Source organism: Muntiacus reevesi, chromosome X (genome assembly GCF_963930625.1).
Source record: "Muntiacus reevesi chromosome X, mMunRee1.1, whole genome shotgun sequence".
Taxonomy (NCBI): domain Eukaryota; kingdom Metazoa; phylum Chordata; class Mammalia; order Artiodactyla; family Cervidae; genus Muntiacus; species Muntiacus reevesi.
Genome location: NC_089271.1, coordinates 94,128,258 through 94,144,173, shown reverse-complemented (window position 1 = coordinate 94,144,173; position 15,916 = coordinate 94,128,258). Strand labels below are relative to the sequence as shown.

Here is a 15,916-nt window from a genome sequence, read left to right as displayed (position 1 = left end):
ACTGTCAGTATATACATCAAAACTCTCATGTGACTTATTTAGAGTTCTTATCATGGATAATGTTGCAAAATGGCAGGCACTTTAAAATCTTAATTGCTGACTTCTTTGTTCATTTTATGAGTGGAGTGGAAAACTATCCCCAACCACTCACCATTAATGCACAGGACTGACTACAACATTGAAACAAACTAAGGCCTGCCTTAGTAATGTGTTTTCCCACTTCTGAAATTGGAGTGTAGGTACTCTGTTACCATGGATATTTGCTGTTTAAATATGCTGAAAGGTTTAAAAAGCTCTCTTGTCTTTGGGAGATCTCATAGTGATGAATAGTAAATTACCCTAGAAGATAATTACAAATTATGTGTTAGGATTAATATAGGCTAAAAATCATTGACTGTAGTTAAAAAATTCATATTACCTCTGTCCTGATTAAAATCTACATATGTTTAAATCTTTCTTCTAAACAGATGTTTCAGTTACTACTAGAATAAATATTAAATGATTCATAGATTCTCTCTGAAGAGAAACGCTAACTACCTGATAAGGCAGGATTTCAACCTTAGAATGAAAAACACCTTAGCATTTGAAGTTGCATCAGAGCATTTTGCCTTGCACATAGTTTTCTTTGCTTGCAGTCCTTTTATTGTTAAAGATATATTTGACTAGTCTTAGAGCTTAAGAAATTATTTTATTGTTGAGCAGGAGAGCATAGAAAATTTAGAAAGTGAGTAATACAGCTGTCATGCTTGAAACCTAGTGGTGCAATTTGAAATTGTACATCAGCTGTTACAGAAATGAGCTTACTCATAAAATTTTGCTGCATGCTACAGAAAATATGGCAGAGGTTTGATTTAGTTCTCCTTGTCACAATTACTGATTCTAATATAAATATACAAAATATTGTTGCCCATGAAAAATATGAGAATTATTAACCATTTTGATTCTGAAATATATTCAGTTATAAAATGGAAAATTGCTACTCTAATAAATACACAGGAGTCCATACAGTTAATTGTTCTGTACATCTGCAACTGTAATCCCATATCTCCAATTGGCTACTTGACATCTCCACTTGAATGACCTTATTATTTAGTGCTAACCCATTATCTGATGCTGAATCCTTAATCAGTAATGCAACTTCCAATTACTGTGTTTCCATGGGGGAAAAAAGACTCTGCTTTGTGACATGTCTTATACTGTATTGAAAAATGATTATTGTAATTTCAAAGAACACTTGTACTTGGCTTTCTCATTATCACTGCAAACTCACCATATCCCAAATTGCCTTCTTCTCTCATTCCAAACTACCTGCAGGGCAAGACAGCCTGATATAGTTGAAAGTACTGGACTTGTGTCCTGATTTGAATGCTGCCACTAACCGTATGACCCTCCCTGGATATCATTTTTTCCTTACTTATAAAGTGAGGTATTGGACTAGAAGATCTATATAACATTACTTCAGGTCTCTTGTCATAAAAAAATGAGGTCTTTAAGGGTTGTGTGTTAACCTGGATGGGTTGTATGACTGAAATGTTGCCAATTTTCTTCTGGTCTCACATATGGTCATTTAACTATTGTGTGCCGTGTGCTTAGACATGTTTGACTCTTTGCGACTGCATGGACTGTGGCCCACCAGGCTCCTCTGTCTGTGGAATTTTCCAGGCAAGAATACTGGAGCGGGTTGCCATATTCTACTCCAGGGGATCTTCCTGACCCAGGGATCGAACCTGAATCCCTTGCATTGGCAGGTGGATTCTTTACAGCTGCATCACCTGGGTAGCCCCTGTTGATTATTATCCTTATCTATTCAGTTATCAAATAGTCTTGTAAATTGTATTTCATTTGAAAATTTCCCTCTCTGTTCCCATTTTTCTTTCCGTTTTTGCATATCTTCAGTTCAGTTCAGTCGCTCAGTTGTGTCTGACTCTTTGCGATCCCATGTATCACAGCACGCCAGCCCTCCCTGTCCATCACCAACTCCCGGAGTTTACTCAAACTCATCCATCGAGTCGGTGATGCCATCCAGCCATCTCATCCTCTGTTGTCCCCTTCTTCTCCTGCCCCCAATCCCTCCCAGCATCAGGGTCTTTTCCAATGAGTCAACTCTTTGCATGAGGTGGCCAAAGTACTGGAGTTTCAGCTTCAGCATCAGTCCTTGCAATGAACACCCAGGACTGATCTCCTTTAGGATGGACTGGTTGGATCTCCTTGCAGTCAAAGGGACTCTCAAGAGTCTTCTCCAACACCACAGTTCAAAAGCATCAATTTTTTGGCGCTCAGCATTCTTCACAGTCCAACTCTCACATCCACACATGTGAGATGCTTATCTTAGTCCAGGTCCGAATCACAACAAGAGCTTCCTAATTCCAGTCTTTCCTCTATTTTGTTTCCATACTGCATTTTATTAAAAATTTTTTTTATTTATTTATTTATTTATTTATTTATTTATTTATGGCTGCACTAGGTCTTCGTTGCTGGGTGTGGACTTTCTCTAGTTGCAATGAGCAGGAGCAAGTCTTTGTTGAGGTGCGCAGGTTTCTCATTGTATTGGCTTCTCTTCTTGCAGAGCACAGGCTCTACAGTGCGAGGGCTTCAGTAGTTGCGGTTCTCAGGCTCTAGAGCACAGGCTCAGTAGTTGTGGCACATAGCCTTAGTTGCTCCAAGGCATGTGGGATATTCCCAGACCAGGGACTGAACCCATGTCCCCTGCATTAGCAGGAGGATTATTAACCACTGAACCACCAGGGAAGCCCCCATACTGCTTTTTTTTTTTCAGTTTTTTTTTTTTTATTAGTTGGAGGCTAATTACTTTACAATATTGCAGTGGGTTTTGTCATACATTGACATGAATCAGCCATGGATTTACATGTATTCCCCATCCCAATCCCCCCTCCTACCCCCCTCTCCACCCGATTCCTCTGGGTCTTCCCAGTGCACCAGGCCCGAGCACTTGTCTCATGCATCCAGCCTGGGCTGGTGATCTGTTTCACCCTAGATAATATACGTTTCGATGCTGTTCTCTCGAAACATCCCACCCTCGCCTTCTCCCACAGAGTCCAAAATTCTGTTCTGTACATCTGTGTCTCTTTTTCTGTTTTGCATATAGGGTTATTGTTACCATCTTTCTAAATTCCATATATATGCCTTAGTATACTGTATTGGTCTTTATCTTTCTGGCTTACTTCACTCTGTATAGTGGGCTCCAGTTTCATCCATCTCATTAGAACTGATTCAAATGTGTTCTTTTTAATGGCTGAGTACTATTCCATGGTGTATATGTACCACAGCTTCCTTATCCATTTGTCTGCTGATGGGCATCTAGGTTGCTTCCATGTCCTGGCTATTATAAACAGTGCTGTGATGAACATTGGGGTGCACGTGTCTCTTTCAGATCTGGTTTCCTCAGTGTGTATGCCCAGAAGTGGGATTGCTGGGTCATATGGTGGGAATGCAAACTAGTACAGCCACTGTGGAGAACAGTGTGGAGATCTCTTAAAAAACTGGAATTAGAACTGCCATAGTTCTTCTATTTAGAAATGTTATTGGCCTACTTCTTTATATCATATAATAGCTCTGGTTCATTTGTAAAGCTTTTAAATCCCTAGCACTGATTTTCTGTTTTAATTATATAGGTCTTCTTAATCTCATCCTGTGTTGGTTTTTTTCCCCTTCTACCTATGGTTTTATTATTCTCTTTATGTGAATGCCTCTTCCTTTTCCCCATGCTGTCATTCTTAGAGACTAACATGTGAAACTTAACCCAGCCACTTTAAGCAATATGAAGTATTCTCAGAGTTTATGTTCCTTTCTTTTTATTTTTTTATTTTTTGGCTTTTATTTATTTATTTTTTCATTTATTTTTATTAGTTGGAGGCTAATTACTTTATAATATTATAGTGGTTTTTGTCATACATTGACATGAATCAGCCATGGATTTACATGTGTTCCCCATCCCGATTCCCCCTCCTGCTTGTTCCTTTCTTTTTAAAACCATGGCAAGGTACAGAAAGAAGGACACACTTCAATTTATTGAGTATCACCTATGTGCCAGGCATGTTACCTCATTTAAATCTCTCAACAGTCCTTTGAGATGGATGATAGTAACCATAACTTACTGAAGACTCTTAGGCTCAAAGAAGGGAACTAACCTCTATAAGATCACACAGCTAGTAAGCAGTGGGGCTGGGATTTGAACTCTGGGATCTTTTACTTCTCCCCAGAAAAAAAATGGCCAAAGGACCATTAATTGCCTGTTTTTTTTTACCACCCACCCTCCAACAACCATGTAAATAGAATTAAAAGGACAAATTAAAATGCTTAACATGTAGTCTGGCACTTAGCAGATATTTGCTAAAGATTTAGATGAAATTTTTTCTTATCTTTTGAGAGTATAGATATTTTGAAAGTTCCTTTCTCTACCTAGTTTATCAAAGTAGTTTGAAGTAGGGGAGGCCTTTTATCTGATAAGTAGTATCTCGTTTTGTTTTAGGAACCCCAGGAGGATCTTTAACATAGTAATGTTGTGATTTGAAGTTTTTCAAAGGGGAAATAGCAAAATATTTTATTGACATTAAAAACTGAAAACAATGGCCTTTGTGCGTGCATTCAGCAATCATTCTTAATACTGACTATTACACTGACATTTGGGCTAAGGGTGAACAATTCAAGCAATGTTAGTTAATGAGATTTTGAAGGAAGTTATAGATTGTTGGATGTCACTTATGTACTTGGATTCATCAATGACTATCAAAGTGAAAATGTAGTTTTTAAAGGGGAATAGCTAACTTAGATAACTTCATTGTAAACATGATCACCTTGCATAGTGATCCACCTCCTTTCTGTGGCTTCACACATCTCTTCTATACAATTGACTCACCAGTGCCTGTCCCCTAGTAGTACTCTAAGCTTTAATCTTGCAGCTTCAACTTGTTGCTAGGTATTTCCATTGATGACTTGTCATCTCAAATGTGCATTTGTTATTTGTTATGTTGTATAATTATATGTTTGTGCTACTGTGTTATCTTTCCAAGTAGAATATAAAGTTCTTGTGTAAGGACTATGACTTAGACTCCTTTGGATTCCGTGTACCTGTTACAGTGCCGTGGGTACATATTAACAACATATTTGAAATTATTTTAATTGTCTTGAGGTTATTAATACAAACATGAGGACAAGGGCCATGATTTATTTGTCTTTGTATTGGCAGTATGTCTAGCACAGTGTCTGGCAAAGAGCCAGATAGTGGCAGATCACTCAGGTTTCTTGAGATGGAGACTAGCGCTCCTTATTCATTATGCAATGTGGGCCCTAGTCTGCATTCACATGAATTTAAAACCTTAATGATGAGTGATTCTTAAGTTAGCATTTTAATGAGCTTTGATTGTGATTTTAAACTTTTGAAAAATACCACTCACTGAATAACTGACTACATATATAGAGAGTATGTTGATGTTGCTGCTTTGTATAAAATAGGAGTGGATCAGAGTTAATGTCTTCTGATTCAGTATTTGTCATTAGTCTTTTATTAAAGTAATTTTTGGTCAATATGAAACATGGCATTTAAACTCTTGCTTTTAATTTTTCTTTCCCTACCTTCTCCTTATTTTTATAAAGTTACCTGGCAGTGACATTGCCAGTGGGAGTGACGTACTTTCTGATGTCATACCCAGTATTCCAAGTTCACCTTGCCTGCTTCCTAAAAAGAAAAACAAGCACCAGAATTTAGATGAACTTCCTTGGAGTGCAATGACAAATGATGAGCAGGTAGAGATCTTGACATTCTTAATTAAAAGCGTATGTGTGGAGAATATGTGAAGCTTGATGTATTGTCTAATTTAAAGCTACTGGATAAATGTGGATTGCTTAGTAAATATGAATTTGAGTTCTAATTGTTTTGCATGGAAAAATATAAGTGTTTCTGATACTTAAACATATTATAAGTTGCACACTAAAAGATCAGAGGTTTTGGCATTGATCTTATTTATTATAATTTTTCATCACATAGGTGGAATATATTGAGTATCTGAGTCGTAAAGTCAGTACTGAGATGGGTCTTCGGGAACAACTTGATATTATTAAAATAATTGATCCTTCTGCTCAAATCTCCCCTACTGACAGTGAGTTTATTATTGAACTTAACTGTCTCACAGATGAAAAACTGAAGCAGGTATGTAAAGAAAATACAGATTCTACAGCTATTAAAAATACCATTGTTTTATAACATGTGTACTTGAATCAGTTCAGTTCAGTAGCTCAGCTGTCTCTGACTCTTTGCGACCCCATGGACTGCAGCACACCAGGCCTCCCTGTCCACTGCCAACTCCCAGAGTTTACTCAAACTCATGTCCATTGTAGTCGGTGATGCCATCCAACCTTCTCATCCTCTGTTGTCTCCTTCTCCTCCTGCCTTCAATCTTGCCCAGCATCAGGATCTTTTCCAATGTGTCAGTTCTTCACATCAAGTGGCCAAAGTATTGGAGTTTCAGCTTCAGCATCAGTCCTTCCAATGAATATTCAGGACTGATTTCCTTTAGGATGGACTGGTTTGATCTCCTTGCAGTTCAAGGGCCTCTCAAGGGTCTTCTCCAACACCACAGTTCAAAAGCATCAATTCTTCAGTGCTCAGCTTTCTTTATAGCCCAACTCTCACATCCATACATGACTACTGGAAAGATCATAGCTTTGACGAGACAGACCTTTGTTGGCAAAGTAATATCTCTGCTTTTTATACTTGAACAGTCATATATGACTTGAATAGTCATATATAAATATATAGATAATTAAGGTCAAAATCACTGCTGTGAAATGTAATATTAGAACATGTGATTTTAAGAGGTTTTATGTATATCTCATGTGGCCATACCTTTCTGGGATCATTTGGATCTAGAACCTACTTTCTAGTTATATAGGTTTTGAAATTTGACTTCACAATTTAAGGAGTTATTATGCTAAGGTATAGACTTATTCCAACTCATCTTACAAAAGACCAGTGGAGAGAATCAAAATGTTATTGAGAGCTATACTTGAGTGAACATTTTAATTTTTGTATTTGTCATCATTTATGAGAAATTTTCCTCATTTCAGTGTTTCTCTCAACAGACATACTATATAATTTTCTACATTCCAGCCCATTTTTCACTAGTATGGTAAATTGATGCCTTGCATTTGAAGACAGGTATTATGGGCCCCTACCTAAGATCTAGGAAACACTCTAATATAATCAGCGGCATACTTAAGTGGCAACCTTTTAAAAAATGCCTACTCTTACCTATTTTATTGTTAGTTTCTGTTTCTAGTGTTATTTTTCTTACACTCCTAAATTCTGGAAGCTAGTAGCTTATCATTTACTGAATATACTTTAAATATTATGAAGCTAGATTTTTTTAAGTATATATTCTAAAGTTTTGAACACCAGAATTTTTCTGGTACTTGTTTCTACATTTAGAGATTTCTTTTGTCTTTCTGATCTATCTATATGCATCTGTAGCACTTTTGACAATCTTTAAGTACAATATTCTTTTTTCTCCATTATTTTGAGTGCAGAACATCAAGGTACAGTACTAACCAGTTTTTGCCTGTCTGTTCCAAGGTCAGAAACTATATCAAGGAGCATAGCCCTCGCCTACGGCCCACAAGAGAGGCCTGGAAGAGAAGCAACTTTAGTTGTGCAAGCACCAGTGGAGTGAGCGGTGCCAGTGCCAGTGCCAGCAGCAGCAGTGCCAGCATGGTCAGTTCTGCAAGCAGCAGTGGGTCCAGTGTTGGAAACTCTGCTTCAAACTCCAGTGCCAACATGAGTCGAGCACACAGTGACAGCAACTTGTCTGCAAGTGCAGCAGAGCGGATTCGGGATTCAAAAGTAAAACGTCTAATCAATACAAAACTTTACCTTTCAATATTAACGTTAGTGTTCCTTCATATACAGTTCTTGAAGAGTTAAAATTATCCTGCTCTATAGATGCCTGTGGGTTTTGATTTTAATTGAGCAAGCAGAATTCTCTGCTTTTGAACAAAGCCCTCTACACTGAGTGCTTTGAAATGCTGTTTTGACCTATAGCCATATTACCTTCAATTTTATCTGATTTTTGTGTCTGTTTTAAGTAAGATAAATTGATGGAAATAATGAATGAGTCTCAAGATTGCAATACTGACTGCAACTTACTATTAAGCAGATCTCACTAGGTTGCTGATGTTGCTGTCTATTAGCTCCTAAAAATGTCCTGTATGTCTTGTGTGTGTGTGTGTGTTAAATGTTTTCTTGAAGTTTTAATCATGAATATTTCTTTGTAGCTCTTTTTAAAATGTAATAATGTTTTCTCTAATTTCTGACTACTCTTTTCACAGTTGAGAAAACTATAATATTTTTGAGTGCATAAGAAATAGAAAGTTTAAATGTATATAGAATAGTTCTGTGATACTTAGCAGGAGAGTTCGTTTCCTTGCAGTGGTGACAGTGTGGAGCCAACTTACAGATGATAAGGGTGTCTCTATAACTCTTGGGAACCCAGTGGTGACTTTTCCTGGAAAGTGATTCTTTACTTGGTTCTTAACCAAAGTAGCAGAAACATAGCCAGCTTTGTTGGTTGCCAAGGGTTTCCTCTGTGTATGTGGTCATTCTTTTTTGGCATCTGTTCACCAGTGGCAAGAAATAGAGTACCCAGTGGGTTTCTGATGGGCTTAATAGATGGTATTTGCTTAATATGAAAAAGACATGGTTCTTTCCCAGCCATTGTAAAATTGCTAATGCTTTTGGATGAAAGGCACCTTTGAAGCATAAGCCTTAGAGATTTTGACAGTGTTCTCTACATTTGTATTCATTATTGTTCACTGCATGTTTCTTCTGCACTGACACCAGTGTACCTTAATTTAATATAAAAAAAGCCTTAGAAATGATTGGTTATCCATAACTAGTCAAATGATCAAGTTTCAAACCTTCCTAATCAGAAGATTCCCTGGTCAAACACCGTAAATATAGAATCTTGAAGAATTGTTTTCATGCCTAAGCTAATGGCTCACTTACTAGAACCAGGATTGTACTGCAGATGAATTTGAACATCTCTATTCAGAAAATATTGAATTTGATCCATACAGTACTTTGGGGTGGATATGCCAGAACTGAACCTCACTGATTTAGAAATTTTTATTTTGACAGAAGCGATCCAAACAGCGGAAGTTACAGCAGAAGGCCTTACGCAAGAGGCAGCTGAAAGAGCAGAGGCAGGCTCGGAAGGAGAGGCTCAGTGGGCTCTTCCTTAATGAAGAAGTGCTGTCCTTGAAAGTGACTGAGGAAGATCATGAAGCAGATGTAGATGTTTTGATGTAATAAGGGTGAATTTATCGGCATTGTTTCTAAGCATTATTCTGTCCTTATTTGTTTACATGCATCATGACCAAACTTTTGGTTAGGGCTGTGCTGACATACCATTAATAATTTAGGTCTGTGGTTCTCAGCAGGTGGTCCTCGGACCAGTAGCTTCAGCATCACCTGAGATGTTATTAGAAATGCATACTCTTGGGTCCCACCCCAGACCTAGTGAATCAGAAATGCTGGGGAAGGGGCATAGCATTGTGTTTTAACAGGTACCAGGTTATTCTGCCACACACTCTAGTTTTAAGAACCACTGATTTAGTAAATGTTTTGACTATTTAAACTTCAGAGTGGTTAAGTGGACTTTTTCAGACTAGTACTTTAACAGTTTAGGAGATTTCAAGGTACTGCTGACAGATAATTTATTATGTCAGTATAGAATGTGTAGAGATCATAATTCAGTTTCTTAATGTTGTGATTTCTTAGTTTTTCTGAAGGGCCATAGCATAATTCTCAATTCCTAGTGGACGTCTTTTTTTTGAGGTTGTAGGGATAGGATGTGGATCACTGTTTACAATAGTGCCTTCATTAGGTTTATTTGTTTTCATTCATTATTAACTCAAATGTGTAAAAAATAGGCCCTAACATCTTTTGTTAGGTTTGTTTTTGTTTTTCACTTTATGTATATTCAGAATCCTTTCTGCAAGTGATGACTACTGAGAAAATAATGTTACTAGTAGCTGAATTTTAGACTTAATGCTACATTGATTAATATTCAAATGGAAAAATCCAGCAAGCAGAACAACCAGTTCTACTTTTCACTGCTTTTTGAAATTTTAGGCTGTGAAACTGTCTTAAAGGCAAGAAACACCTCTGTCAAGTTCTTTTTGTAGGTCTTTTTATTTTCAGCACAGCTCTAATTTTTAAATATTTGATGTAACAGCTTTGTGGCATGTGAACAAGTTAATGTTCAAAATTAACTCAAGAAAACCCTTACAGTTCTGCTAAATTCTGTAAATCGCTAGAAATACACTGAGCAGTGAGATATAAAAAAACCTTTGCTTCTTGGCTACTAATAGTACTCTAATTTTAAATGTGAAATCATAGAGTCTCTAAATGTTTTCTTGAAGAGTTTGTTATCATGAACGTTATAAGTAGTGCGATTCCTTTTATTTTCCCACACATCTTTAAACATTCACACGGGTTAAAGAAAATGGAAACTGATACTACTGACAATCAAGCTGCTTTCTGACTTTCATAATTTTGTTTTTATTGTGGAAACTTTGGAGGTAATCATGATTTTGTAGGATGAGTTGTCAATATTTTTTTAAACTCTAGAGTCAGAGGTTGATAAATTCCTACTTTTTTTTTACACTGTATCATATCAAGTAATCCATTAAAAAGATTAACAATGTAGATCCTTAATTCTCAGCTGCAGATTCTTAATTCTCAGCATAACCTTGGCTTACAATCATGTTTTGAAATTTTTATTTTGGTTCTTCAAAAGTTAAAGAATTGAAACTGAGGGAAAAATTTTATATATTGCAGTTTTACTGAGGTCTGTGGTATGGTTGTAACATTTTGAAGACTACTAAATTCATACTTTAAAATTTTACTGAAATAACGGTATATATGTGTATATGGTTGTCAGTTGGAGTACTCCCTCTGACTTTCCTCTTACCCCCTCTTTAGTGCTTCTGACTAGCTTAGAGTGCCCAAAGAGAGCTTGGGGATAAACCCCAGGATACTCTTGAGGAAGATTGAAAGGGTCCACCTTGTTGTGTTTTCCCTTCTAAATATAGAAAGAGTAAATAGAAGAGCAAATACAGCTGAATTCTCTACCTGCTCTTAGCAAAAGCAAAATTCCAGGGAATGACTGCCTATTCTCTTTAGTTACTCTTCAAGGAAAACAGGCCCCTTTTGGAGACCTTAGAGCAGCGTGTATCTGTTAAATACTTGGAAACAATTTACTTGACAGTGACCAGTAAAAGAAGATCCTAATAAGACCAATTCCTCTACTCTCCCAATAATTGCAGTCTTACTACCATAGATTTAACTTAAGTCACTGTTAAGCAAATTTACCAAAGTGTCACAAAGCCAATTTTTAAAGTTTATAAAGGTTTGAGTGTTTATAGTAAAATACACCATGAAGTGTTGTACAAATCTGGATGCACTGTCTTTATGGTACCATAAATTAGAAGATAGGTCAGTAAGGTGGCTTGGAAGGGATTGAAAGAAAGAACAGGAAAAAAAAATAAGCAATTTGTGTTTGCTTATGATTGAAGAGGGAGATTACAAAGTCTTTACCTACGCCCCCCCAATAAAACAACAGAAAAAGACAAAAAATTCTCGTCTTTGTTAACGTGTTATACTTTTTTTTTAGGTTTTAATGCCTCATGTAGATAATTCAGGTTTGAATTATTTCTTTCTTAGAATAAATAATAAATTTCATCTAATTTCTTTCTAAGTTCAATTTAAAACAAATCCAACTCATTTTTTTTCTTTAAAAGTATAAAAAAGTATAAACCTCAACTAACCGATTAATAAAAATGTGAGACTTACTTGCTCCATTGTCAATTCTCAGCTGTAGAGAATTGACATTAGAGCAAATAAGTCTTTCTTTCCCTTTAAAAATAAGCCTTGTTATATGAGGGCATGATTAAAAAATAAGACTTCTTAATTAAGGGCATAATGAAGTCACATCACATTTATTCACATTTATTAGGGATCTTGTGTGTATGTCAATTATATCTCAACAAAACTGGGGAAAAAAGACCTTGTGGAAGTCTGTCAGTCCCTACCACAGGTTTTTAAAAGTACAAACCTTGAATTTAAACAAAATGGCGTATTTTTTTCTACAGTTTTGCAACTGAGTTAAAGTGAGGCAATGTAGTATAATGTGTAGTGAGGTACAAAGGACTTTATACTGTTCTTCTGTCCCAAGAAGAACTTAGAGTAAAATAACTTTATTTTTTGAGACGTCTCATTTTTAGTTAAGTGGTGGCTGTTTTGTCCATTTTGTCAGTCCTTTGGGTTAACTAGATATTGCTGAATTAATTCCAGAAACTGATTTGAAATTTGATGACTCCATGGATTGGATAGACATCTCACTTTATTTAGCTCTTAAAAGTGCTCCCCTCATGAAGGAAAAAATTTAAGAAACTACTATATAAAGGTATCCAGATTGTGATGAGCTTTAAAAATTGTGAAATTTATCAAATGTCTTCATTTTTAAGCCAAAAATGTTAGTTCATGACAAATAGAAAAGTCTTGTTCCCAGGATTCTCTAGCAGAGTCTTTTGTTTGTGGCTTACTCTTTATAGCTTCCTGTGCCTTAAAGGTGAACTCTATACTTCTCGTTAATATTAGGCTTTTCCAAACTCAAAAGTAATCTAAATCTTGTAATTCATTTTATAAAATGCTCATGTTCTTGGATATCAGTAAGCAAAGGCATTATATCGAACTAATCAATGATAATAGAGTACATAACAAAAACCTTCAGATCTTAAGTTTCACTTATATAACTTGATTTTTGGCCCAGCTAGGTCATAGAACATTGAAGTCATCTAGAGTATAGTTTAATGTATTTGTTTATTTTTTCCCCTGTTAAAAGTCATAAAGCAGAATACTTTTTTTTTTACTTATTTTATTTTTTGGCCTCACTGTGCAGCTTGCAGGATCTTCGTTCCCTGACTAGGGATTGAAACTAGGCCCTCGGCAGTGAAAGCATGGAGTTATAACCACTGGGCTTCTAGGGAATTCCCAAGAATATTTTTTAAAGTTGAGTTAACTCTGGAAAGATAATTTTCAAGGAAAAAGTACTTCAAATCAGAGATTATATAGCAAATTGATTTGTTTGTTAACTTTAGCAATTCTTTGTATTCATTTATGTAATAGCGTAACATTCCTCTTCCCTTTAACTTCATAACACTTCTGTCTACAAGAAAAATGTTTGCTCCAAACTGGGAAGGGGTTACTTAAAATCAGTTTATAGTTTGAGATGGTTGATAGGAAAATTTGCAGTTACAGTCAGATGATAGTATTGATGTTGAGCACACTGACATTCAATATGTCTAAACCTAGAAGTAAGTTTAATCCTTAAAAGGACTATTAGGTAGAAAATAAATATTTGTATACACGTGTACTGTGATAACTTTGGATTCATTTTAAGTCTGACAAAGTAAGATAAGTTTTATCTTTACAATTAAATTATGCTAAGTGGTGGGAGGTATCTGACAGATATTTAGACCTAGGCATCCTTATCAGTGTAGTATCAGAACATATCTCCTTAGAAATGCTTAATTCTTATTTCTTTGGAAAATTCCAGAAGGCTTAGAAGGAACTTGACAAATTCTAAGTAACTGGCTATTATTAATAAGAGTAAGAAATCTACTATACTTCAATAAAATATTTTAAGACAAAAAATAGGAAGTTGCATGGTATAGCCAAGTTGACTCACTAAAATTTTATTTACATATTTTTTCTAATATGAAGATTACTTGTTTTCAGTAATTGTATTTTAAATACACACTTCACAATTGTATTTTAAATTAAGGTTGTTAATGTTTTAACCTAGATAACATAATGGTAAATTAATTTTTTAAAATTTGATATCCATACTGAACTTGGAAAAACTGATTTGGTCTTCTCTGATTTCAGTAGGTATTGTTGGATTTCTTTGTTACATCTTTGTGGTCAGTGGAACCTGTGGAAATCTGTGTTCTTTTTTTGTGGTGAGGGGTGGGGGTAGAAAAGAGGAGAGTAGTCTAATTATACATATGCATTTTGACTATATAAAGGTAGTTGTAGAATTAATATGTATAAACGACAAGTTAACACTTACCTATTGTGAATTGTTCTAAGGAACAGTGGCCTGAAGCCATGGCTTGTTTTGTGGAGCTGCTTGCTCTTTAATAATAGCTGACCAATTGGATTTAAGTTGAGACTTTGGGGTTAGGTTACCAAGCTGAGGCTTTTAGGAATGGAGCAGACTGTGTCTGTTCCTATAGTGGATCAATTTAATTTCCTCTTTGAACACTCTAATTTAGATATATGTATTATCCATTCTAAATCTTTGTGTTGGGAGTTTTATAGAACTGTTTTCAAAAGCTATTAAGGATAAATACAGTATATGTAAAACATTTCACAGATGGTTAAAAATTTCAATTTTTTGTTTTAGTTTCAAAGGTTAGTTATGTAGCACCAATATCATAACCAAAGCAAGTAGGAAGTTGATTGGTTTGGAGAATCTTCAAGTAGTCTTAAATACTGTAATGTATCAGATTATTAACCAGGATTTTTTTCCTGTATTTCTGCTAAATGTATTACTGTATTAATGCACTTTTGTATATATATATCTATATATCTGTCTTCTGTACATTCTGTACTTACTTCAGTGTATATAAAAGCTGTTTTTCCTGAAGCTGTGAGGGAAAAACAATAGCTGTAACACAAGTCACTTCTATTTTGAGTTTCCTCTTGTACTTGAAAGTAGTCATTCAGTAGTTAAATCTATATAGTATGTACGGTTGTAATTAAAATGGCAATGTGGCAGAGCTGTCTTTTGAAACTGATTATAAGAATGAAAAGTGTTTTGGTTATGAAAAACTTGTAATATTTTGATGTACCATGGATTTGTACAAACCCACTGCTGCTTACTACTTTATACTTCTGAATCTACTCCTTTTCATGTCCCATCCTAGAACATTTATCAACAGAGAAAAATTTCTCTCTTCTCTTCTGCTCAGTTTGGTTAAGGCTCCATAGCTTTTGTTTTGTGTAAGTCCTAATTCCCCAGATGTCACTGACAAATCTCTCTTCTCCTGGAAAGATCAGATTTTTAGAGGCATTAGAATTCATAGTAAGTGAAAATTAGGTCTAACGTTTTTTACAAAAACCAGATCTATTTTCCTTCTAGAGTTTTCTTAAGTTATATAAAAGTAATGTCTGTGAGCAGTTTTATGTTTTGGTACAGAAGCAGTTCAGCCTTTCAGCAGCAACTTTATCTCTTGCCACTAGAGGGAGATCTGTGGTTGCTCTCTCCTTTGGAAAACGTCTTGGCTGCTTTTCATTTGTTTTTGATTTCAGAGGTTGGAATTGACCTCATGCTCAAAATTCCTTTTGTGATATTAAATGCTTTGATTTGTTAGTCAAAGGTAAGTTAATTGAGCTTGTTTAATAAAGCCAATATAATTCATGCTTTTCTGGTAATGTTCAATTTTTAATAAATGTGAGTCAAATATTAAGTGAAATGTGTATCTGTGTGTTTATGTTTCTTTGGTACTGTAAAACTGTATATACTGTTTATTATGGTAACCCATAACCACACGTAGCTATTTAAATGAATGAAAATTAAAATTTAGCTTCTTGGTTCCATTAGTACCACTTCAAGAGTGCTGTAGCCATATAAGATAAGAGACTACTGCATTGGAAAATACAGGATATAGAACATTTCCATCATCACAGTTCTGTTGAATAATACAGATCTAGATATTTGATGTTTTATGTAGTGACCACTATCATCATTTTACCGGTGAATGGTAATCAGTGACTCAAAACTGCTGCCCACAGTTACTATTTATAAGTGATTGGTATGAGAGGAAGAGTGTGCTG

General features: G+C 35.5%; 1 protein-coding gene across 1 annotated transcript in view; it reads left to right on the top strand.

Annotated features, from left to right (window-relative positions):
• Positions 1-15,540, top strand: part of FAM199X (family with sequence similarity 199, X-linked) — a 31,210-nt gene extending 15,670 nt beyond the window's left edge. Inside the window, exons 3-6 of the mRNA XM_065915726.1 lie at positions 5,614-5,763; positions 6,005-6,166; positions 7,589-7,855; positions 9,149-15,540. Of these exons, the coding sequence (XP_065771798.1) occupies positions 5,614-5,763; positions 6,005-6,166; positions 7,589-7,855; positions 9,149-9,319 (750 nt within the window). The 3' untranslated portion in view covers positions 9,320-15,540. The remainder of the gene's footprint in view (positions 1-5,613; positions 5,764-6,004; positions 6,167-7,588; positions 7,856-9,148) is intronic.
• The last annotated feature ends 376 nt before the right edge of the window (positions 15,541-15,916 follow it).